General features: G+C 36.1%; 1 protein-coding gene across 1 annotated transcript in view; it reads left to right on the forward strand.

The window, feature by feature from the left end:
• SPON1 (spondin 1) overlaps positions 1-25,048 on the forward strand; it is a 444,045-nt gene that overhangs the window by 225,201 nt on the left and 193,796 nt on the right. The window contains exon 6 of the mRNA XM_001377891.5: positions 13,359-13,507. Within this exon, the coding sequence (XP_001377928.2) occupies positions 13,359-13,507 (149 nt within the window). The remainder of the gene's footprint in view (positions 1-13,358; positions 13,508-25,048) is intronic.

The raw sequence follows: 25,048 nt of genomic DNA on the forward strand, positions 1-25,048 counted from the left end.
TCAATGGATATGAACAAGCTGTTTTCAGAAGAAAAAAGAAAACAAAGCTATCATTAATCACATGAGGTAATGGTCTACATCACTATTGATTAGAGAAATACACATTAAAACAACTGAAATATCTCACACCTGTCAGATGGGCTAACACAACAATAAAGGAAAATGACAAATATTGGAGAGAATGTGGAAAATTGGAATACTAATGCCATATTGGTGAAATAGATAACTGATCTAACCATTCTGGAGAGCAATTTGATGCTAGTTCCAAAGGGCTATAAAACTGCATACCTTTTTGCCCAGCAATAACACTGCTAGATATCTATCCCAAAGAGATAAAAAAGAGAAAAGTACCTATTTATACAAAAATATTTATAGAAGCTCTTTTTAAAATGGCCAAGAATTGGAAAATGAGGGAATGCCCATCATTTGGGGAATAGCTGAACAAGTTATGGTATATTATTGTGATGGAATACTATTGTGCGATAAGAAATGATGATCAACATCCTAGTGCAAACATCAACAACATGGAAATAGGTTTTGATCAAGGACACATGTAAAATCCATTGGAATTGCACGTAGGGCTAGGGGAATGGTTGGAGGTAGGACAGGGAAAGAATATGATTCTTGTAACCAAGGAAAAATGTTCTAAATTGACTAAATAAAATTTTCAAAAAAAGAAATGATGATAAAAATGTAGAGGTAAACATTATATGAAGAATTATATAAATTTATGCAAGTGAATTCAGCAGAATCCAGAGAACATTGAACACAAGAACAGCTATAGTGTAAAGATGATGCACTGTGAAAGACTTAGCTACTCTGATCAAAACAATGATTCAAGACAATTCTGAAGGACCCCCTATACATTCCCAGAGAGAGGTGAACTCTGCAGATTAAAGCATATTTTTAAATTTTTTCTTTTATTATTTTATTTAATTTTCTTGGAAATATATTTTCAAGCCTTCATGTGTATAACTGAAATCAAAATGCTTGACTTCTCAAGCATGAAGGGGAGAAGGAGACCTTGGAAATCAAAAGTTTAAAAAATGATTTAAAAAAATTTTATACTACTTAACTGGGAAATGTTTAATAAAATAAGTAAAAATAATTTATTATAAAAATCATGGACTACACATTCTGTCTGTAGCACTAAATGTTTTTTAATGAACTGCCATTAGTGTTGTTTCCTTGGAAGCATTTTTGCAATAAGTGGCATGTTTTGTGCAAGGTTATTTTTTTTTATTATTGGAACTTCTGTTATCTTGCAAATTTTTTAAGATAATTCCTTTTTTTAAGTGATATACATCTGAATTGTTGGTCCATCTGTCATTGCCCTCTTGCCCTCACACAGACATCACTATCAGTTTGGGACAGCAGAACCACAGGTTTGTTGGAAGCTTTGCAGATCATTGTAAAATCAATGGCCATTCATTTTGAAGTCCTGACATGGATAAGCACTCCAAGGACAGTTTTGTACCAACAGCAGAATATAGAATTTTCTCTATAGCAGAAGATATTTGAACCAACAAATAAAGTCCAAAATATTGCTAATATTATCTCTGACTGTCTAGTCTCCTACGTTCATTTAGCTTATGCAGGATACTGCTATTGAGCCTATATTGTATTAATGATATAATTTAATGTAAAAAAGATGCATCCCTAAAAGTGTGTGTGTGTGGGGGGGGTCTCCCCCTTCTTTCCTTGCATAAGTTTCAAACCTGGAGTCAGGAACTTCAGGCCCTGACTCAGGATATGATTATCTTGTTGATGTTTCCTAGAAGGCAGACTTCCATCTGAGTATCCTTTATGGACTTTCAGTGGTCAGGAACATTCCATGTCTTGTTAACTGAGCCCTTGGAAAGTTATCACTGATGAAGAGACTAGGCTCCTAGAGTCTAGACTGAAATTCAGCAATGTTTCCTTCAGACAAGTTGGTTTCATTAGCAAATTACAGTCCAGTCATTATTGGAACTAATACACCTAATTTCACTGACAAAATGGATGTGGTAAACAATTGTAAGCATGATATGAACACTTATGTATTTCTTTAATATTTCCAACATATTTGTCAATTCCTACTTTGATATGCCTACTGAAAAAGGTCAGTTTTAATAATGATAGCTCAGCTTTCTATTTTCAATAAAATGCTCTAAATATCAAAAATATTATGAAATGGTGGTAGAGAAGGCTAGGGTAGGACGAAATATCACCTGATTGCATCAGACTTTGCACATCAAAGTCTACTCCTGTTAGATATTTATAAATTTAGCTTCTCCAAACAGTGAGTTACTAAGAATATACCCCAAAAGAATTGTTTGTGTCAGATAAACCACTAATATTCTAAAAAATGGGATTTCTGTAACTTCTACATTGAACTAGTCCTCTCTATTTTTAAGAAAACTCTGGTGCTGAATTGAGAATCACAATGAGTCTCCTAAAATGTTCGATAGCACAGGCAAAGCTCAGAGGAAATATGAACCCAGAAATTGCTCTTGAGGTGTTTCAGTCAATCACTGGATCATAGATTTAGAGCTAAATGGACATCAGAGGCCAAGTCAGGGTCACATATAGCTATGAATCAGATCAGAATTTGAACTCAGATCTTTCTGAATCATTGGACCATTCCAATAAATCAATTATGATTCATTAAGCAGCTATTATATATTAGGCAATGAGAAGTCAAATACAAAGAATGAAATATTTCTTTTTACTTTTAAGGAACTTCCACTTTGATGCAAAAGCTAACACCTTGTCATCTGACATCCTATAAAAGCTATTGTTCCTTTACCTGTAAATTCCACTTATGTCATTGTGGGAGATGGCTTGGCAATGCCAGACTCTGAGAATTAGTTGGGTAGAAACTTGTGGCAAGAGCATCCAAATGCTTCTCTGATTTTATACAGATCCAAAGATCATGATGATCTTTACCCAAAAAGAATGTCATGACCTCCAAGTAAGATAAGGAATTGGGATAGCGAATGATAACCAATAATGAAATTTAGTTTAACTTTTTAAGGAGAGGATTTAACTTTTTAAGAGGAACCACATTTTTTCTCTAGCCCTTAAACTTTAATTAAATTCTTGCTAGCATAATGAGTTTGGATAGATTTTTCAGAGCAAAAAAATGTAGCATGTTTTCTCACCACATGGACTTTCCCAAGATGTTGCAGCTCAAAGCCAATGAACAATGGGGAGCAGAATCTCATTTTATTGCTGTTGGCTCACTGGAGTGGAACCAGGAGGATTCCTGCCAGGTTCTACTGGCCAGCACAGTTAGGGTTCATGTGTATCAGTGGCATTTAGTCCTGTAAAACAAATTGCATTTACCATAAGAAAACAGAGATGAAAGCATTGTGGTGTAATGGAAAGAGAGAAGACCTAGTTTAAATGTTGTCTATGCTTCTTGCCAGTTAGGTGACCTGGGCCATGACACTTTTCCTTCCTGGGTATCAGCTTCTTTATCTATAAAATGAATAGATTGGACCAGATCACAGACAAGGTTTTCCTTCTAGGTAGAAGTAAATTCTACATAATTCCCGCTGTTAGTTTGGTGTAGTAAAATAAGCACCACAATTAGAAAAAGAACCTAATCATAATGCTAATATTAAATAATAGCTAACATTTATATAGTTCTGATTTACTCCACAACAGCCTTGTGATTTAGGTGCTATTATTATTTCCATTTTACAGATGAAGAAACTGAGGCAAATAGAGGTGAAGTTACTTACCTGGGATTATACAACCAATATGTCTGAGGCTGGATTTGAACTCGGTTTCTTCTGACTCCAGGCCTAGCACTTTAATAACTGAGTCATCTAGCTGCCCTTTCATTGAGTTGCATTTCTGCCACTTACTCTCTATACCTCCTTGGGCAAGTCATTTAAACTCTCAGGAGTTCAGTTTCCTCAACCATAAAATGAAGGTGTTAAACCAAATCAAGAGTTAGCAAACTAAGGCCCACAGGCCAAATCCATTTCATGCAACCCATAGGCTAAAAATATATTTTATATTTTAATATAAATTTCTAGGAACTGAAGTCAAGCTCATTGCTCTTTATTTTGTAAATCCCATTCTTTCCTTTAAAAAAAATCAGGAAAATATTTGCTTTTTTCTAGTTCTATGTGTACTCCTTCTTCTAGTCTCTGACTTCTCAAAAAGCATTGTATATTACTTGGTAATCATATCCACCATATCTTTCAGTTCTCTAAATTGCAGCCCATTTGGGGTTGGTATTTTGAACTAATTAAAGATAATTAGGTTCCCTCTTCCTTTCACCCTATTTATTTGGAAGTATCGGGTTCCTAGTAGACCTCTGTGTCCTTTCCAGTTCAAACATCCTTCCCCTTGGTTGAGAAATATTAAAAAGGATATATGATCTCAATGATTTGGGAGTTTCCCTCCAATGATGCATATTGCAACCCATAAGCCCCTGTAACTGTTCTCCATATTCTGCCATGAGTTTGCCACAAGGAACCCACTGTTCTAGAGACCTTCCTCACTTGTCAAAAAAAGAAAGGCACAAATTAAGAGATGCACAGTTCTGTCATGTTTCCATTATCTATTAGCATCATTTCATCCTCACATAAACAACCACTCTGCCCCTTATTTGATCCTTTGCTTTTCCCTAATATAGTTAACCAAACCATTTTTCCTGCCTTTATCTTGCCTTATGCTAAGCTCACTTTGAGCTGTAGTAGCCATGACAGTATTCTTTTTTAAGTAAAATTGTCATTGATATCTTTTGTTTTCATGTCACCAACATTTCCTCTGTATCCCTCCTCTCTATTAGAGAATCATTTCCATATAAGCTTTTTTTTTTTTAAAAGAAGAGAAAAAACCCAATAAAAACATAGAAAAATATCCGGAAAAATGCAGTATCTCACACTACTGGATAGGGGAAGGTATACTGACATCATTTTTGTGGACTCATTCCCACTACTATATGAAATAAATAGTCTGCTTATTGAAATCCAAATGAATATAAAAAGAACAAATCAGTTCAGTACTAGGATATTTTTTGGATTGAAATCTCAGGTTTGAGCCAGAGGCACAAAACTAGTGTTTGAAATAGCTGGAATTCCCTGCAGGTTCACAAAGCATCACATAGGGATTGTGATGAAGGTGACTGTTTGACTTATTCTGCCTCCCCCAAACCTTCACCTTTTGTGATGGTGCCATAGACTACACTGATGTGTTGATGTGTTCAAAGACTTCCCATAGCACCTTTCTCTTTCTCATCTATGCCAGTAAAGCTATGGATCTGAACACAGTTTCCCTTCCAAGGACACTTCCCCAGACCTGAAGGGGTCTTGCTTAGTGAGAGACTGTTGATGAAAGGTCTTTACCAATTTAATGAAATATATTGGTTCCATTGTCCTTTTATTATTCAATACTTGTGCTAGTCCACTGTGAGAACAGAGGTTATGGAAAGAAATCACGTAGTCAGACCTCCTGCCCTAAATCAAAAGTCTTTCCACTAGATGCTATGGTGATATGTCTTCTTGTTTTATGCCATTTGAACAATAGAGAGTGCACTCTTATGTTGCCTGGGTCGCTTCTAACTATTCTCAGTAATCATTTAGAAGACTCTGTGGGGGCAAGAAATCTCGAGTGGAAACCATAGTTTATATAGAAGAATGAGTCCTGCATAAGTGAACTGAGTTATAATAAAATACCTTAGGAGGTTATAGAGAATGCCATCTTGATGGCAAGAGGTGCAGTACTAGAGATAACATTTCAGAGTTCTTTTTGTAGGTTGGAAAGGGACTAGTATGCTGTGGAAAAGTGAGTCTTCTCCATAAAGGGCTGTGAAATACCATAATCCCCAAATGTAAAATAAACAGGGCATCCAAATTAAAAGTGATATAGCAGCTGTGAAGTTGGAATATTTCCTTTATGAACAGTGGCCTTGACTTTGATGAAATGTGAGCATCAATTCCACTACAGCCCTTGTCCTCCTGGGAGAGATGATTGCTTGTAACAAAATCGAATGCTATCACTACCTGGGAATATGGGGGAATTGGCAGGAGTTGCAATAAGCTACCAGCTGTCCCATTGGGTCTTTGGCTCAAGCATAGAAGACTGGACATACTGACAGATTTTAGATCAGTTGTAGCCATCAAAATTCTGACAACCATTTGTCAGATTTGGGGGTCTATGTGGTTCAGTGCTGGCTTGACCTAGCTGATACTGGAAAGCCACATTGCTAAGAGTTACTTATAGACTTGAATGGAAATATAGGGACCTACAGAAAATTGCTTCTATTTATGGTATAGGTATCATGCCTGATTATAGAAATGATATAGTATCTCTTTGGTATAGGCATTCTACTTATGTTATTGGTATGTTAATACTATTATGTTTGATAAATATAACTATTATTTATAAAAAGGATTTATTAAAATGACTGATTAATCCAACATCTGAGTTTGACTTTAATAGTGGTTCATCTCTTTGATCATTGCAGTGTTCAAGCAGGTGAATAAGTATGGACCTCAGTTTCCTCATCTGTAAAGTAAGGTGGTTGAATTAGATGGTCTCTAAGATTTTTCCAGGTTTAAATCTACAATTTTATGATCTCTTACCCTATATAGTGTTAGAGATTAGGGAAACAGATTCTCCAGGTGATTAACTGTGACTTTCATTACTGTTTTTATTAGAAGACCCCATTGATTTCTTTTGGATTTACAGAAGATGTCTTTGGGCACCCCGTACAATTTTCTCCCAATATGAAACTTGGGGTCAGTTACAAAAACCAATCTGTATATGCGATGCTTTATGTTTTGCAGAGTCCTTTACTTATATTGTTTCATTTGGTCCTCACAACAATCTGTTGAGGTAGGTGCCATTATTATCTCCTCTTTTCAGATGAGAAAACTGAAACCAGAAAAGATGAAGGAATTTAAGTCAGCATCATCCAGCCAGTAATTGCCTGCATTAGAATATAAAATCAGGTCTTTCTGACTCCAAGTGTGATGTTCTATTCACTAGGATGCCATGGTAGGATGAATATTTGTAGTAGTTTGTAAATACTCAGTACAGCTATTTTATGAAAATGGGAGTTGTCCACTGAAGTATAGTCTCCATCTTGTGTAAGTTGGTATGACTTCTTTTCTGGCCTACTGTAACTCCAAGGACTATATTTCTACCTTCTGAAATCATCTCTCCATTTTGGCAAATAGCTGCCAGAGGCCCAAGGTGTAAAGGATTTTTTCAAATCAATTTGATTGGCCAAATGTGATCCTCAAAGACCCAACTTAAATTTTTCCCTCAGACACTAGCTGGGTGACTTTAAGCAAATTACTTAACCTCATTTGTCTCTTTTCTTAACTTAAAGTGGGGTTAATAATACCATCTACCTCTCAGGGATTTTGTGAGGATCAAATGAGGTAATATTTGTAAAGTGTTTAGCCCAGTGCCTGGCACATGATAATAAATTTTATTATTATTATTATTAAGGCTGAATATGGTAGATAAAGCTTTTCTCATAAGGTAGTATACAATACGTCATGGTCTGGACTGTACAGAGCTAAGTTCTAAGGAAAGTTAGAGAGTTGATTGTCTTATCCAACCTATGAGTCCAAATCTTCTCTCTTTTTATAGTGCTTTCATATGTTCCCCACTCCCACTTTGTACTGCTTTGTTAGGGTGGTCTCATATTGTGACCACTATGTTTACTTCTGACTAGTAAGGCTTTGGTTCTCACCACTTTCCATATTCCAAGGTTAAGGACTAATTTCCAAGAAAATCTTATGGTATGCATCCTTATAATGAGGCTTTGAGATGAAATGCCCAGAATTAAATAAAGATTAAAGAAATCTCTGCAGAAGCCCTCACAATTTAGAGCCTGAGTAAGCAAGCTACCCCACAGAGACATTTATGATTTGCTTTTGTGTTCTTTTTCCTTCTGGATAGAACTTAATAGCAAGTACAGTATGTATTTCACCCTCAACTGGGAAAATACATGGAGCTGCGCAACTACTGTTAATTCTGAATAAGCACTTACTGGAGTGCTCATTTGTAAAATGTTGAGAGAAATTAATGGGGCTTGCCTTTATTTGTAGTCTATTTTTAGCAATGTTAGGGTTACATGGATTTTGTGTCTTCGGAGATGAAAGTGTTGATAATGTCTTCTATATCGCTAATTGACCCCACATTACTCAAAGGTTGAAAGATAGTTGAGCATCATTGCAAGGTGTCTCGAGGTGTGTGTTGGTATGAGACTGTGACCAGCCTTTTTACTAAATTAGAAATGTCTACCTCAGGACTTTCCTAGTTGTTCCTTTTCCTATTTAGATTGGCCTTGAGTAGGCAAGAATTCAGTTAATGCTTAAGGAAAAAGGCATACATTCAGTCCTTTTCTTTTTCTTCTGTAGAGCCAGGACTTTCTCCAAAGAGAAATGGATTGGGAAGGGGGATACTGTCTTTCATGACCTTCAAGTTAAAGGCCTCAGACCTCCTCAAAACACATTCTAGGTCACAGATCACATGCTTCTGATCTGCCCTAGGTTTACTTTTGTTTATTTCTGTATACTTCTTTTCTTTGAAAAGAATTCAAAACAAGTCAAATATAAGCTTCACAACGAGTCTGGCAAACATATGGAACCATTCAACTCCTGTTAATTCTGAGTTAATGCTTATTGACTTATTCTTTTGTAATAACTGAAGAAAAATAAACAGAGCCTGATGGTTTTGGTCTTCACCCATGTTGAGACATGATAATCATGGGTTTTTTCCCTGCTTCTACCCCCTGCTCAGCAAGGACTCTAAAAAGGCAAGATCTATGCCAAGCAACTTAAAAAAACCTGATTATTCTTCTTCCTTTGCCCTCTTAGAAGCAAAGAGAAAAATTGGATTCACTCTGTTCCATATCCTACAAGAATGTTTAAGAAAAAGTATTCCATGGGACAGGAAGCAAAAATAGAAATCTTGTTCTGCAATGTCTTTTTTGTACATTATTTTCTGATGCCAATGAGAATCCTTTTAACACTGTAACTATTAGAACTAAAACTAGTGATTCTGGCTGTCAGGATAAATTGTAGGAAAGGCATCTTTAAATCAACTTTCTAAGACAAATTTGGTTGTAGGGGAAAGTATAGGGTTTTGAATAATTTCCTGGTGGCCGTTGCACAGGATAGGGAGCAGGAAAGGTTTTCTCTAGAAGATAGTGGAGCAGGTTACCAAGAGATAGTGTTGTACAATGGGAAAAGTAATGGCTCTGAAGAGGACTTGGACTCAAATACTGCCTATGACATTTACAATCTGTCTAATTTTGAGCAAATCATTTACTTTCTCTGAGTCTCAGTGTCCACAATTGGAAAAGGAAGAAGTTCAATAAGGGAATCACTGAAATCTCTTTCATCTCTAGATGTATCATCCTATGATTTAGTAGGTTTTCTTTTTAACCAATTATTCTCAGTAACTAGGTGCAAAACTCAATTGTTATGACTAAACCAGGTTCTAGTACAGTTAGCCTTCTAAATTTTAGTGCCCTGGGGCAAAGTTTACTCTGCTGTTATAACTAAGTTTCTCCAAAGGACATTGTGAAGAAAATGCCCATGTAAAGATTATTGTATTTGGAATCAAAGAGTGAGACCTCTTATACTTAATACCACTGTCCATCAATCAATAAATGTCTATTAATTCCCTACTATTATCTAGGTACTATGCTAAGTGCTGGGGGATATAAAGAGTAAAAAACAATCCTTGCCCTCAATGAACTCATAATCTAATGGAAAAGACTCATCTGTTGTCACTGTAGACAATTTATGTGATCTCTTTGGACCTCAGTTTCTCCAACTGTAAAATAAGGAGGTTGAACCAAATGACCTCTCTGGCCTTTCCTTGTCTAAATCTACTATCCTTCATATTTTTCTCCTTTTGCACTTGTCCTCATTATTTCTCTCTTCTGAAACAGTTTAGGAGAGACCTGGCCATACCAGAACTAGCTGGGGAACTAAGGAGATAAGATTCTTCTTCTGCCTCAGCTTGTTGTGTTGTTGTTGTTGCTGTTGCTGCTGCTGTTCAGTCCTTTCAGTCTTGTCTGAATATTCATGAATCCATTGGGGGTTTTCTTGGCAAAGATACTGGAATGGTTTGCCATTTCCCTCTCCAGCTTGTTTTACAGATGAGGAAACTGAGGCAAAAAGAGTTAAGTGACTTGCTCAGGGTCACATGGCTGGTGTGTAAGGCCAGATTTTAACTCAGGCAAATGAATTTTCTCAACTCTAGACCCAGCATTCTGGGCACTGTACCACCTAGCTGTCCTTTCTCCTGGTTCTACACTTCCCCCAATTTGTATGTTGCCTATTCTAGAAAGATTCCTGACTAATGCTTATTTGATTAAGGATTGAGATTCTGTCTTTAACTGTTTTGAATAGTCATACAAACCATTTTAAATGAATGTTCACTTCTGTTAAGTCATAAATAGGATTAGGAAAGATTTCACTGGGAAGTAATATAAATCAAATTTTTGACAACATAACCATAGAAATATCTAGTATCCTTCTCTCTTCATGATATATTTATAGCACCTGGGCAGTTGTCAGTCAGGGATATTTCTGTTACAGCTAATACCAACTCATACAGCTCCTTATTTGGTTCTCAGAAACTTCTGGGATAAATGTTAGAAGAGGGAAGAAAAAAAGCCAAAGCAATCTTTTGGAAAGGTTTTAAATATGCTAATCACTGCTACTAGGAACTTGTCAAGCTTGGAATTTCCCACCTGTTCATATAGCTTGCAGATAATGAAGCATCCTTGTAAATGAGGAAATTTGGGGAAAGTCGGAGAAATGGGCCATTTCACTTAACAAAATGAACTCAGTCTTTTTAAAAATTTTTTATTGGGGGGGGGGAGCAGATAGAAGGGATGACCCTTCCTCTTCTGTATGTAACTGCATAAAGCTTATGGCTCTGTTTGCCATAGCCCTGTGACATGCTGTTGGGGCATCCCAGTTTGCAGCTTCCAAAAGCTGATAAACTATAGTGCAGGTTCTAGAAACTTGTGGAAATGGGACTACTGGATCATGCATCTAGAACTATAAAGTACGGGAAAGGCTATCTAGTCCAATCCTTTTATTTTACAAATGACGAAACTGAGGTCACAGAGATAATGTGAATTGTTCATGATTACACATGAATCAAGCATTAGTGGGAAAGTTTGAATCTCTGGATCCAGGTAATGCTCTTTCCTTTTCATTTGGTTATTTCTCCTGCAGTTTTTCTTGCTGCCTATGATTGGTATTAGGTGTTTATTGGAGCTGGCAAATGCAAGTGAACCTATCTGCTTCAATATGACAGTGGAATACCATATATAATAAGTCCATTTACAACCATTGATCCCTTTCTGTTCTGTGTGCAAGTTCTTGTACTGGATGCTATGCTTGTTTTTTCATTTATTTATTTTTTGCAATGACTTCTCTTATTTCTGAGTTTCTCACTCTTTTCCTCTAATCATGTTCTCTTGTCAAAATTCAACCCATTTTCAAGAGCCACTGGAAATTCTGACTCCTTCATGAAGGAAGGAACCTGTGAAGTGGGGTTCAGGAAAGATGTTTGGGCCAGGGACAGCAGTTCTTCTACCTAAGCCTTGAAAGTGGGACCTGGATATAATCTGGGTAGCAAGGGCCAGAGAGAAGGTAAGGAAGGGTGACTGGGTAAAGAGGGACAGAGCAGGATTAAGATATCTAGGCAAAGTATCTGCAAAAATTCCCAATTTGTATATATTATTTAAAAACTTGCAACTCAATCAAGATATTCATAGACTTTAAAAATATTTCATTAATTTTTTCAAGTTTACATTAGCAATATTTAATCATTTCTTAACTGTAAAAATTAAGAAGATTGGAAGATATTCTTTAAAGAAAATGAACAGCAAAGCTTTAATGTTCATTTTGGGTTGTCTATTTTCTCTTTTGCCAATGTATTGTTAATGTCTAGAGGCCATTTATGCTGATAGTTATTGATTTGTTTTCATTCCTATACACAACCAACTAAAAATCTTTATTTACAGACATGCATTCATGTCTATAAAAATATTTTAAAGTAAATTTCCTTTTATGATAGCAGGAAAGAACAAGGAAGTCAGAGATCCAAGTATTGTGTTTGGGTTATTGGGGACAGAATTCTAAACTCTTTGAAGATGGGAGTTTCCCTAATTTCTCTTTTCATCCCCAGAGATAAGTACAATGCCTATCATGGAAAAGGTACTTAATAAATGCATATTAATGCTGCTGCTGAAGAATAAAGGTTGGGGGAAGCAATCAAGTATCCAGGCTAGACATCTGGGTAGTACGTGGGGGACAGTAATTCATGCCAGAGATTTGGCTGAAGATTGGTGAAAGGAAATGGGAAATTTTTTTTATCTTAAAGAAAAAAATATTTAAGATAAAATGAGTAGACACCTTAAAGGTAGATTTTGAGCAATATAAGAAAAAATGTTCTAATAATTAAAGTTGTCCAAAAGTGAAATAGGTCTCTAGAAGTAATATATTCCTCTCAGTAGAGGTCTTCTAGGAAAGACATGACCTTCCAGGAAAGTTGCATGACCACTTCTATGGGATGTTATAGTGGTGATTATAGATAGGAAGTGGAATAGGTAATTTTTAAAATTTCTAAGCTTTCATGATTGACAATTTCCTCTTCTAAAAATATAAATATCAAATATCATGAGAAGTTGGCTGAAGACTTTTAGTCATTTCTACCTCAGTAAGAAATCAATAAGCACTTTCTTATCAATAGTGAAAATCAGCTGTCAGTAGGGAAGAAAACTCTTGGTAGAAGGGCACAGAGGAAAACTAGTGATTTTGAGTCATAGAGGACAGGATCCCAATATGGCACTACCATTAAGGGCTCTGTGAAGTCAGAAAGCAAGAGGAGGATATTCACAGGGTCATAGATTTAGAAATGGATGGGATCTCAGAAGCCATCAAATCAATAACCATCATTTTAAAGATGAAGACAAGGACCAAAGAGTTTAAGCAATTGATCCAAGGTCACACAGGTAGTAAGAAGAGAGTTAGGACTTGAACCAATGTTTTCTAAATTTTGATCCAGTCTTCTTTCCCTGATGCGACATTGAGCCTGAAGGAGAAGAGAGTCACAAAAAAAGGGAGATGGAAAGTACTGAAGACACATTTTCCTGACTCCATTTTTCTTAAGATTGGCTTTTGAGCCTTTCCTACTATGGTTACCTTGCTATATTCATGTTTATATTTCCCGTATGTTATGAATTCCTTAACAGTAAAAAATGCACATATTATGGATATCATATTTCTTCTCCTTTCAAACAATTTGAATCACTTTATAAATGCATATTGACACCAACAATAACTAAGTCACAATTTTATTATTTTTTTTAGGACGGGCCAACCACTGGTCAGCCATTATTGGTGGATCACACTCCAAGAACTATGTGCTGTGGGAATATGGAGGTTATGCTAGTGAGGGAGTTAAGCAAGTTGCAGAACTGGGATCTCCAGTCAAAATGGAAGAAGAAATTCGGCAGCAGGTGAGTCATAATGATGTGGATAAGCTATTAAGAATGAAACCTGGTGGAATGGTTAGGGTGAAGGAGAAGGAGGGAGGCCTTTTTTGCTACTTTGGAGTATCCCCAGGATTTGTAATTCACAAAAACTATTTTTATCAAGTATTATAAATAACTGTGATTTCAGAAGAAGTGGAGGAGAGGATTGGAATTGGTTGGAGAGGAGAAGGAAGGGGAAAAAAGGGAACTACTTTACCTCAGCTTATTTAGGACTTGGTAGATAAGTCCTAGTGTGGTACCCAACGTACACATAGCTAAAATATAAATCTCTATTATCGAGAATTGGTAAGATTAAAAAAAATTAAGTATTCAGTATGTTACCTAGTCAGGGGCTTCTTATCACTAGCAAACAGAGTAGAGGTCTAAAGAAACAATTCATCTTGTTGATTTTGCCCAGAGTACATTTATATTTTGTTGAGAGTGAACTAAAAAATAAAGCCAGTTAATGTTATGTTGTAGATATGAATTCACACTATATTAAATAACCATTTAAATTATTAGAAATTTGAAGTGATTTGGGGATTAATTTTCAAAGTTTAAAAAAAATTCCATCCTAGGAAATAAAATGCAAGATGATAACTGAGATTTTTGGTGGGGAGAAGACAAATAATTAACTAATATTATTACAGAGGAGACAACTTTCATGCCTTATGTCTTAGAATCCTAGCAGCTGTATTGTTATAAATTTCTACCTCAGACAGTTGGTTAAACATCAAGAGAGAAATATTAGGCCATAATTTGTGTGTGTGTTGTATAGCACTTTTCCTGCAATAAAGAGAAAAGAACTTAAAATGTGGAATATTGTTCATGATGCATTTAGCATTATAAAGAAGGGAAACCAAAAAATACAGAGGCAGAATAGCAAAGAGAGGAACCCTCAATGGGACATATCTATGCTTAGCATGAATAAGTGCTTAGAGCCTTGACTTTTAAACTGGTCTAGCCCCCCAATGTTGAAGTTGAACTGGTTTTATTCTCTTGTTCTTGTGAGGTGACCAACTAGACATACATGATTAGGGGAGGATGTGCCCTTCCTCTTCATTCTCCCCTATCCCAAAAAGCTATTGTTCCCAGAGGGACTGATAGCTCTAGAGGGTTTTTGGGTCTCAATATTCTTCCTAAAAGGCCCACTTTCTGGACAAGTAGCTCTTGAGGGCTCCCAATAGCTAAATAAGGTATTAACTGACTATGATAACTTTTAAGGCTCTTCATGATCTGGCATTATCCTACTTATCTAATCTTATTTCATAGATAGAACCACTGGGTTAACTCCCCTTTGTACTCTACTTTTTGCTCAAAGTGTGTTTTGCTCTTTTGAGAGGCAAACCATTATAATATAGAGTCTTTCTCAAATGCTTCTACTCTCTATCCCTGAAGGTCAGGGACCATATCAGAAAGTGCTCTTCTCTGTTTAGTAGTGAGCAAGAAGTAGATGAAGGCTTTTAGATCTTGGGAGAGGTAAGTGCTAAAATTCATAACAGAAAAGAGACTTTAATTATTGCATTTATAGCTGTTGGGTATTTCTGCAAAGAAAACTCAGAGCAGGAAAATTTGTCTCAGGCAATATTTCGTATTTTTCCCCAAAGTACCAAACTAGATTCAGTCATATCATAAAAACAAGGTTACATTTCAAGGCACTGATAGATGATAAATATTGGCATATCCCTATTTTAACCCTTCCCTTCCATCTTAGAATCAACCCTAGGTTCCAAGACAGAAGAACTAGGGCTAGGCAATGGGGGTTAAGTAGCTTGCCTAGGGTCACATAGTTAGGAAGTGTCCAAGGATGGATTTTAACCCAGGATTTCCCCTTTCTAGGCTTGGTTCTCAATCCACTAAGCCACTTAGATAGCCCTGACACATCTTTATTTTGCACAGAATAAATTTTGAGGACAAATATGGACTGTGATTTCATAGGCATAGGAAAAGGTTAGGGTAGAAATTATCTCCACCAGTATAGATTGGTAACTACTTGTTTGCCATTAAAAATCTTTCATTATCTGGCTCCTACCTATCTGTCCAGATTGATTTCACATTAGTCCCCTTAATACATTCTTGCCTTCTGGACAAATTAGTCTACATGTTGTGCCACATATGTAAAATTTCCCACATCTGTGCTTTTGAATGTGATTACTGCTTCTCTCCCCACCTCATGCCTGGAGTGCTTTCCCTCCTTATTTTTGCATCTTAAAATCCCTTGTTCTCTTCAAGACTTAAGTTCAGTGTCTCCTTATCATTGTTAAGCTTCTAGAAGGAGCAGTTGCCTCTGGCTGTCTCTGTTTCTTTATTTATTTTTCACTCTTCATATACCTAAAATCTGGCTTTCAGCCCTTTACTAAGGTGCAGAAAAAGAACACTTTATAGTTGTCATCTTCAAATTTAGTGCTTAATTATCACTATTTTTGCTAAAAATAATAATGCTGACTATAACATTTTTAGATTAAAAAAAAAACAACCCTTACCTTCTGTCTTAGAATCAATACTGTGTAGTAGTTCCAAGGCAGAAAAGTGGTAAGGACTAAGCCATGGGGGTTAAGTGATTTGCCCAGGATCACACAGCTAGGAAACATATGAGGTCAGATTTGAATTCAGGACCTCTTATCTCTAAGCCTGGCTTTTAATCCATTAAGTCACCTAGCTGCCCCTCCTTGACCTCTCCTTAACATAGTTATCTTTGACTTGAAGCCAATACAAATTTTTTTTCTTTATGGTGATTTTAATTATAGAGAATATGATTTTACAATTCTCTGTCAATCTTCCATAACTTAAACAATAAATACAATTTCTGTATCTTTAAAGGTGGGAAAATACTAATCTAATATCAGGAAACAGGGACAAAAGGTCATGTTAAAATGCATCTGGCCTTTCAAAAAATTTTTCTAAATGGGTTCATCTGTAGACCCAGGAGAACACAGGTCTCCATTATTTGTTTTTTTTAGAATTAAGAATTATTCCATTAAAGCCATTCACATTAAGATTTTCTGAAAAATTTAAATAAAAATAAAAAATTTTCTTATAAGTTCTCAAACAGCTTTTGATCAAGTTAGGAAAACTTAGGAAACTGCCCTACATGATTTATATCAGACAAATCAGCACATACTGTACTCTGATGAAAAGGGATTGAGCATATGAATTAGCTAAAAAGTGTAGAAAGGAAACTAAAACAAGTTCTGGACTTTCTTGCCACTGTGTTGGAACAAGAAACAGAGGGAATACTAGAGAGAGAAGAAATTGACAAGACTGACAGTTGGTGGGGGAAGGGGCAACTGGGAGTGGCAGTTGGTCTTGTGAGGAGCACTTCCTGCCTGGTGTGGGAAGTAGGAGGAGCTTTGCTTCCCAGTCTCAGGATAGAAGTGCCTCTATTTTCATCAGCCCAAAGAGACAGGCCCAATCAGCTCTGAAGATCAGAACTTTCTTGTTGTTTGCTGTCTACTACTAAGATTTTGAAATTAAGAAAACTAGCACAGATATAGCGTACACAGGAATAAGAGAAACCCTCCACCAGCCTGTGAGGCCTCAGCAAAGCTGAGAAAGACTCTATCCTTATTTAGGGGCATCCCTCTTCCCTTTTCCCTGATACCTCTCCGATCAGAACTGGTTATTAAAATTTATCTCATCTGAATATCGCAGTCAGATGAGAGGACTATCTTTTCTGGGGCATAAAGGATGCTGAACCTCAGTTCAGTCATCCAACTACAAATGGTCCTTATCAGACCCCTGCTGGGTGACCAAAGTCTGGGGAAAGGCTTGTCCCTCAGGGTGGTCCATGTTTACCTGCTCTGGGACATCTTTGGCATCAGTCCATAGAGAAGCCATCCCTGCAGGCTATCGTAAGTGGCTCATTTCTTAGACACCTCATTTTGTTCAAAAATAGCCTCTTGGCAGAGGCATCTCTCTCCTTTGTCTCACCGGCAACCATATTCCCTCTCTCTCTTCAACTCCTCCATTCCTTGCTACAAACCTTCTGTATCCTCTGTTCCTCATATCCATTCATCTTTCCCTATAAATATTACAAAAGATATAATTGAGTGGCTTAGTGCATGGAAAACTGATTCTCTAGTCAGGAAGACTTGACTTGAGTACAAATATGACCTCAGATATTTCCTAGCTGTGTGACCCTAGGCAAGTCACTTAACTTGAGAATTACTGAAAAGAGGATCCACTGGAGAAGGAAATGGTAAATCACTTCAGTATCCTTGCCAAGAAAACCCCATGGATAGCTATGTTCCATAGGGTCAAAAAGAGTTGGACATGACTGAATGACTAAATAACAAAGGATATGTTAGAAGTTGAAGCCTCAATCTATATATTACATTTGATTATGATTTATGGAAATTTAAGGGTAATTTTGAGAATGTTCTTAGTTCATTCTCATTGAGAACCTTGAGACCAGGGGGAAATGAGAGACTAAGAGTTAGAAATGGAACAAGTAGGAAAATCAGATATAGTAGCCACTGTGACAGGTAGGCTGTATTTGCATATTTAAGGTCTTGCAATATCAGATATCTGCTCTACTTTCCAGTATTTTTTCTTAATTTTAAAAGGTCTTACTACCATTCTACTACTGCAAAATTCCATAACTTCTAGAATTATAAGTATTCTAACATTCTATGATGTGATTTGGCAAATCTATTAATTCTTTCTTAATTTATAATAAATGTAATTTATACATATGATCATTGGCATAAAATAATAATCACAATATTAACTTACATTTATATGGATATTAAGGGTTCATGAAAATTTTCATATACCAAGCCTTAGACATTTTTATTGCTCATTAGTACTATTGCTTCTGTTTGGTTGTATAAAATATCTTTTGTTTGAAGACAGACTTTTCAACACAACTTCGCATGTGTGTATGTGTTTTCCATTGATATCTTGGGGAATCTTCATTTCTCCTATTAAAAAAATGTAAATGTTTTGCTTAAAGTAATATTTCCTTCTTTTCTTTTCCATTCTAAAACCATTTATATAAATTAATTGGGTTTGGAAAAGATAAGACCCATACATATTGGAAAGAAAACGCATTTTATTATGCTTTAGAATACAAGTTAGTAAAAGTTTATATTTTTAAAATTTCCTATGTTATAACAAGTTAAGAGAGATAATACACAGGGAAGGGTATCTTTCTGAGAGCAAGAGGGCTTCTGTAGTACAAATTCTTTCTAACAGGAATTTATAGTATGCGGACAACCCATAGTCATGCTATATTCATCACTGATCAACCATTAACCTTGGGGATTTCATAGGATAAAGAAGAGCCTTTCTAATATTTTAGTCTCCCATTGCTTGGAAGGTGGGGAAGGAATCTGTCCAAGACAGGATAGACTCTGGTGGTCTTTTGGTTGGTCTTGTACAAAAAAAATAGAAGAAAAAAAGATAGACATGATTGCCTAGTCAACATTGAAATGGATGTTTGCTCTAAAATGGAGTTACTCATGTCAAGAACAGGAAAATACAGTAATCTTTTTCTTCCAGGACATAAAGTACAGTATAATGAAAAGAACAGTGTTGTGAATCAGCTGAGCATGAGATCAGTGTCTTTGAGAGGCTATTGAATATTTTCATTTACCCTTTATTCCTTCCCTTCAGTCTTCTAGAAAGATGTGGCTCACCTCTCCTAAAGTGGCTTTTTTTTCTGTACCTTCAGTCTCATCATCCCCCTTTTCTTCACCCTCCAAAAATCAGCCTGTCTCTTATATGCACCTTTAATCTCTGCCTTTCTATCTCTTTGCCTGCAAACATAATGAAGTCTTCTGTGTGCTAAAAACTTCTTGCCTTCATTCAAAGACCCTTTTAATGTGTTATCCTATCAGTTCTCTCTGACTTATCTTCTTACCAAATCCAAAGCTTTTGTTTTTAATTCTGCCCTTATTTTCCTTGGACCTAGGGAATCCTTTGTTACTGTTAAAAAAAAAACAAAAAAAGAAAAACCTTTGCTTTCTGGAAAACACTCCTCTCCTTTGTCTTTCAAGGTCTCAAACTTTTTCATGGTTTCCTCCTAAATTCCCTGATCATTTCTTTCCTGCCCATTTGAAAGTACTTCATCTTTATCCATCCTCTTAAACACATGTATTCTCTTGAAGTTTTGTCCTAGGCAAGTCCTCTTCCCTTCTCCCTCAGGCCAAGGGATTTTGACCTTTTTTTCTTTTGTATCATGGTATTTTGGCAAGCTAGTGAAGTCTGTGGATCCCTTTTCATGTTAACATCTTTAAATGATTGAGTAACTATTAAACTTCAGTTAGAGATTAGTGAAAATAAAGAAGTTATTCCTTTCTATCCAAATTTTTAGACTCCTAAAACCCTACTCTTATTTTCTCTTGGTAATCTCACTCACACCTATGGGTTAAATTGTCGCTTCTTTTCTGATAATTCCCAAATTTCTATCTCCACCCATAACTTCTCCCCAGAACTCTAGCCTTGTATCCCAAACTACCAGCACCTGCAAAGAGACTGCTAAAACTTTCAAAGAATGTCTATGATTGAACTTCTCCTGTTCCCCTATTCCAACCCTATTGCAAACTTACCTCTCCCCTAACTCAGTTTTTCTGCATATAGTGTTACCATATTCCCAGCCATTCAGGCTTGAAATATGGGATTAATCTTTGGCTCTTCTCTCTCTCTTACCCCATATTTCTAATCACTCTTCCAGTTCTGTCATTTTTATCTCTCCAAACTTCTTGCTCCTTTATACTGAACTTCTATTGTGTGCCTAATGCTTTATGTGCACAGTGTTTGTGCCAAATACAAATACTTGATAAATATATGAGCTAAATTCATTAATTGAGCTAGACAGAATCATGCCTCCCTAGCCTCACCAGGCAACACTCACTATTTCCTACATCTTAGGCTTTTCTCTTAGTTTTCATCTTTTATTCCCTTCCAGATATCTAACCAAATTAGCCAAGATATGATTGATTATGAAATCAAACCAAACCACACCAAATTCAGATTAATTGACTTAATGATCATAAAATTAGCCAAACCAAAAAATCCATATTGGAGATCACACAGCCAGATTTTTTTAAACATTATTTTATTTGGCCATTTCCAAACATTATTCCTTGGAAACAAAGATCATTTTCTTTTCTCCCACCCCCCCCCCATAGCTGACATGCAATTCCACTGGGTATCACATGTGTCCTTGATTCGAACCCATTTCCATGTTGTTGGTATTTGCATTAGAGTGTTCATTTAGAGTCTCTCCTCAGTCATATCCCCTCAACCCCTGTAGACAAGCAGTTGCTTTTCATTGGTGTTTTTACTCCCACAGTTTGTCCTCTGCTTGTGGATAGTGTTTTTTAGATCCCTGAGATTGTTCAGGGACATTGCATTAACACTAATGGAGAAGTCCATTACATTTGATTGTACCACAGTTTATCAGTCTCTGTGTACAATGTTTTCCTGGTTCTGCTCCTCTTGCTCTGCATCACTTCCTGGAGGTTGTTCCAGACACAGCCTGATTTTTAAGTAATCTGTGCACAGCAGAAGAGGCAAGATGACAGTAGTGTAAATGGAATAAAAAAATTGCAATGAGGCAGATAAGAGACAATATTACATCTACCAGTTAAATGTTTATACTGTCCCTGATCTGAAAAAGATGTCACATTATTTTTTTCATTCTGTTCTTTGTATCTGGAACTATATCTTAGATATCTCAGGAAAATTATGTCTAGCATTCAATCAAGATCAAACCCAGGAAAAAGAAGTTAACTGATTCTTTGGCATGGACATATACACCAAACTTTCAGAATCTCTCTATTTGCCTTCAGCTGTGTTCAAAATCAGAGTTGAAGGCTTTCTCAATCCTTGTATTCAATGAGAATGGGAACATACTGCTCCTAATTCTTTTATTTAATTAGTTCAGAAATGTTACATATTTTCTTGCTTATGAACTTTTTTCTAACGCAGTAATTTACTCTGAAGGTCACACTCTATCTACTCAAGGTTCTATAAATTATAAAACAGTCTTTAGCTGCTGAATACAATAAAATCTAAACAGAATAAGACCAAAATTAATAAAAAGATAAAGTGAATCTGAGAATATGAATTTGAAAACAGCTTGGAGGCCACCAAGTCCAAATTATTCTTGAACAAGAATAAACTTCTCTCTCTCTCTCTCTCTCTCTCTCTCTCTCTCTCTCTCTCTCTCTCTCTCTCTCTCTCTCTCTCTCCTTCTTCTTCCCTTTTTCTTCTCCTCCCTTTCTTTTTTGTCTCCCTACTTCCACCATGCTTTATCTCTCAATTCTTTGTAAGTAATATCAGCACCTCACTAATGTGAATTAAGTTGTCTCTCTGTGCTTCCTGTTATTCTAACTAAATTAGATTTGAAAATTTGACTTTTGTCCAATCTGACCCTACCTCTTAAAATAGAAAAACAAATTGCCCATATAAACATTATAATGGCCACTTAAATGAGGGTAACATTCAATACAAGCATCATTTCTATGTTATTAAATAAAATGAGTGAAGGGAAATGCTAAGGAAAAAAATCACCTTCATGAGTAAAGCCAACCTTTAGGTCACTTCAGTAACTCATTTTGCTAATCTTTAAAGCTTTAGAAATAAAATAGTTCTTCCAATATATGGATTGAAGTTTAAGTCTTCCTAGATGAGTTCTTAACCTCTTTATGTGTTGTGAATCCCTCTAGCAGCCTGGTGAAGACTGAATCCCTTATCAGAATGACATTTTCAAATGCATAAAATAAAATACATAGTATTACAAAGGAAATCAATTATATTGAAGTGTGATTCTAAAAATATCTTTTAAAAATGTATACACCTATCCTATGCCCCAGACAGAACTTTAGTCAATTTCTTTGCAATATGAAATGGTAGATCATCATGGCTGGAATAGATCATAGGATCTATCTACTATAACTTACTCTCTTTTCTATGGAAAAAAATGAGGCCCAGAAAAAGTTAGTGACTTAATGTCAAACAACTGATAAAAGGCAGAGATGGGTGCATTTCACTAAGCCATAAAGCCTCCCATTTTCCTAATGTGAATATCTGAGATGAGAGAAAATCCATATGGTTATACAAAATGGAGAACAGCTTATGGTATGGGGCCTGAGTCAACTGAATCTTATCTCATTTGGATCATTTAAATTTTGATTAGAAGCATGTCTTTATTATAATTTGGCTTCAGCATTCAAGCCCTCCCCCTCATACCCCATACTTTGATCCCAAATGATCACTCCAGTCTACTGGTCTATTATCCTCTCCATCACTATTAGTTTTCATAATCACATCATTGTCATCACTGTCACAACAACCTACATTTACACAACACTTTTACTGTACAAAAAGCTTTTCTTACTACAACCTAAAACCTTGGCCACTTCATTATTATTATCTCTATGTTAAAGGTGAATACGAGGAGGTACAGAAAAATTGGATGGAAAACTAAAGGACACATAGTAACTAAGCAACAGGACTAGAAATCAAAAGCTCTTGTTATAGAGTTCAAAACTTTCTCTCCTATTCTCTGCTATTTCACTCCATGTATCCAATGCTGAAGTCCAAAGATCCACTCAACTCTTACTACTTGTTCCATTTTGACATCCAATTCTTTAAAGTTGAGAAGATAATATAATTGAGCCACATACAGATTTATTCATACCCATGCCTTATCGAGAAGAGATCAAAAGATTTCCTTTGGAATGATAGATAGAATGTTTATTCTTTTTCTCATAACTAATTCTTTTATTGAATTAGAAGCCTTGCAAGGACTATCTTTATGATTACTATGGAATGATTACTATGGAGTGAGAGAACATGCCTTTAGAAATTGGGGGTACCCCTTGGTGACTAGTAATCACTGTTGATATTGATCTCTAAGGACCTCTTTTTTGTAGCCCTATAAAATGAAGGGTGAGAGGCTTACCTTGATCTTAATCTTAGACTCAGAAATGCTGTTTAGTTTCAAAGTTGAATAAGCTTGCTAGGAAATCCAAAATGAAGTATCCTTGTGCCTACCAAGTGGCTGCATAGTGGATACGTGCATACTTCTAAATACCTTTCTGTTTAATATTATTATTCTAATGTTTTTAGTGCTTCCTTATCTTTGATATTATTAAAACACTTGTCATCTTTCACAAGTCTCTGAGTGATGCTGTGCTTTCTTTCAAATCTAGCTGCAGAGAAGCTGGACTGCTACATTTCCTACACAGAATATGAATTTCTCTTAAACCCAAAAAGATTTAATGGGGTTGGGGTGGCTCAAAGGGGATCTTAAAAACCAAATCAGAGAGGTAATGGAAAAATTGAGAGATGAAATGAGAGTGATATTGGAAAAACATGGAAAAAGAAAGAGTCAACAACTTGGTAAAGGAGATCTTCACAGGTTTGAAGATTTAGAATTGGAAGGTTCTCTAGTCCAACCCCTTCATTTTATAAAGGAGGATGGTGGATATTTCTTCCTATTGATTGCCTTCAAAATCACACTAAATTCATTAGGTATTTATTAGGGTCATAGGATGTAGAGTTAGTTAGCAATCATCTGATTCAATACTTTCATTCCACAAAAGAGAAAACTGGGGCCCAAAAAGATTAAATAACTTATCCAAGGTTGCACTCAGAGGCTAGATTCAAATCCATGGTGGCCAACTCCAAATTCAGTACTCTCTAGAGCACCATGCTGTAAAAACATTAGAAATAGTATGTATCTAGTTTATCTATTGAAAGAATCTCCTTTAAGCTTGATTTGATGTTGATAAGTTAATGGATTTTAATAATAGACCAGCAGTGAGGAAGGAGGGCATGTTGTTTTTAAAAAGGCAACCTCTTTCCTCTCCTACCAGCCCCCATTGCTTTACTTTGCCTCTTTTGTTTTTAACTTCCTCTTCATTTTGAAGGGATATGTATTTACTTAAAGGATTCTGTCATAGAACCCCAGAGTCTGACTGAGCAATCTGGCACAAATGGAAGCTTTGTTAACATTTCTCTGCATCACACTGCAGCAGAGAGAGATACGGTTTTAGTTATTTATGATCCCATCTGAAAAGAACCTTGACCTTCTGAAGGAATGAGCCCATCATGACAAAGGATTTTATTTGAGGTCATGAATGAAAGAAGACCTCTCTGGAAAGGAAAGACTTTTCCCTATTTGCACATAATCTCTACTATTCCTTCATGTCTCTCCAGCAAGAATAGTATTGGACATCCTTTAATTCTTTGGAAAGCCTGTCTTTGTAAATCAAGTAAAATTTCCATCACTTGCAGTTCCTCATTGGGAAGATGGGATCATTCATCTTAGACTGGGCTGAGAAAAGAATTTGTAAAGCAAATGAAGTATAAAACAAGATCTTAGGATGGTCTGATCAACTCTCTTAGGAGAACAAAAGGTTTGGACTTGAGCATATAAATTGTCTGAATGCCTAATGTTGCTGCTAATTACTAGAGTTCTGTCTCTTTCTGAAAGAAGGCCTGCCAAGACCTATGCTTGGAAAGATTATGTTAACAGAATGTTGACTATGTGCTTTGAAAATCATGAAATGT

This window comes from Monodelphis domestica, chromosome 6, assembly GCF_027887165.1.
Source record: "Monodelphis domestica isolate mMonDom1 chromosome 6, mMonDom1.pri, whole genome shotgun sequence".
Taxonomy (NCBI): domain Eukaryota; kingdom Metazoa; phylum Chordata; class Mammalia; order Didelphimorphia; family Didelphidae; genus Monodelphis; species Monodelphis domestica.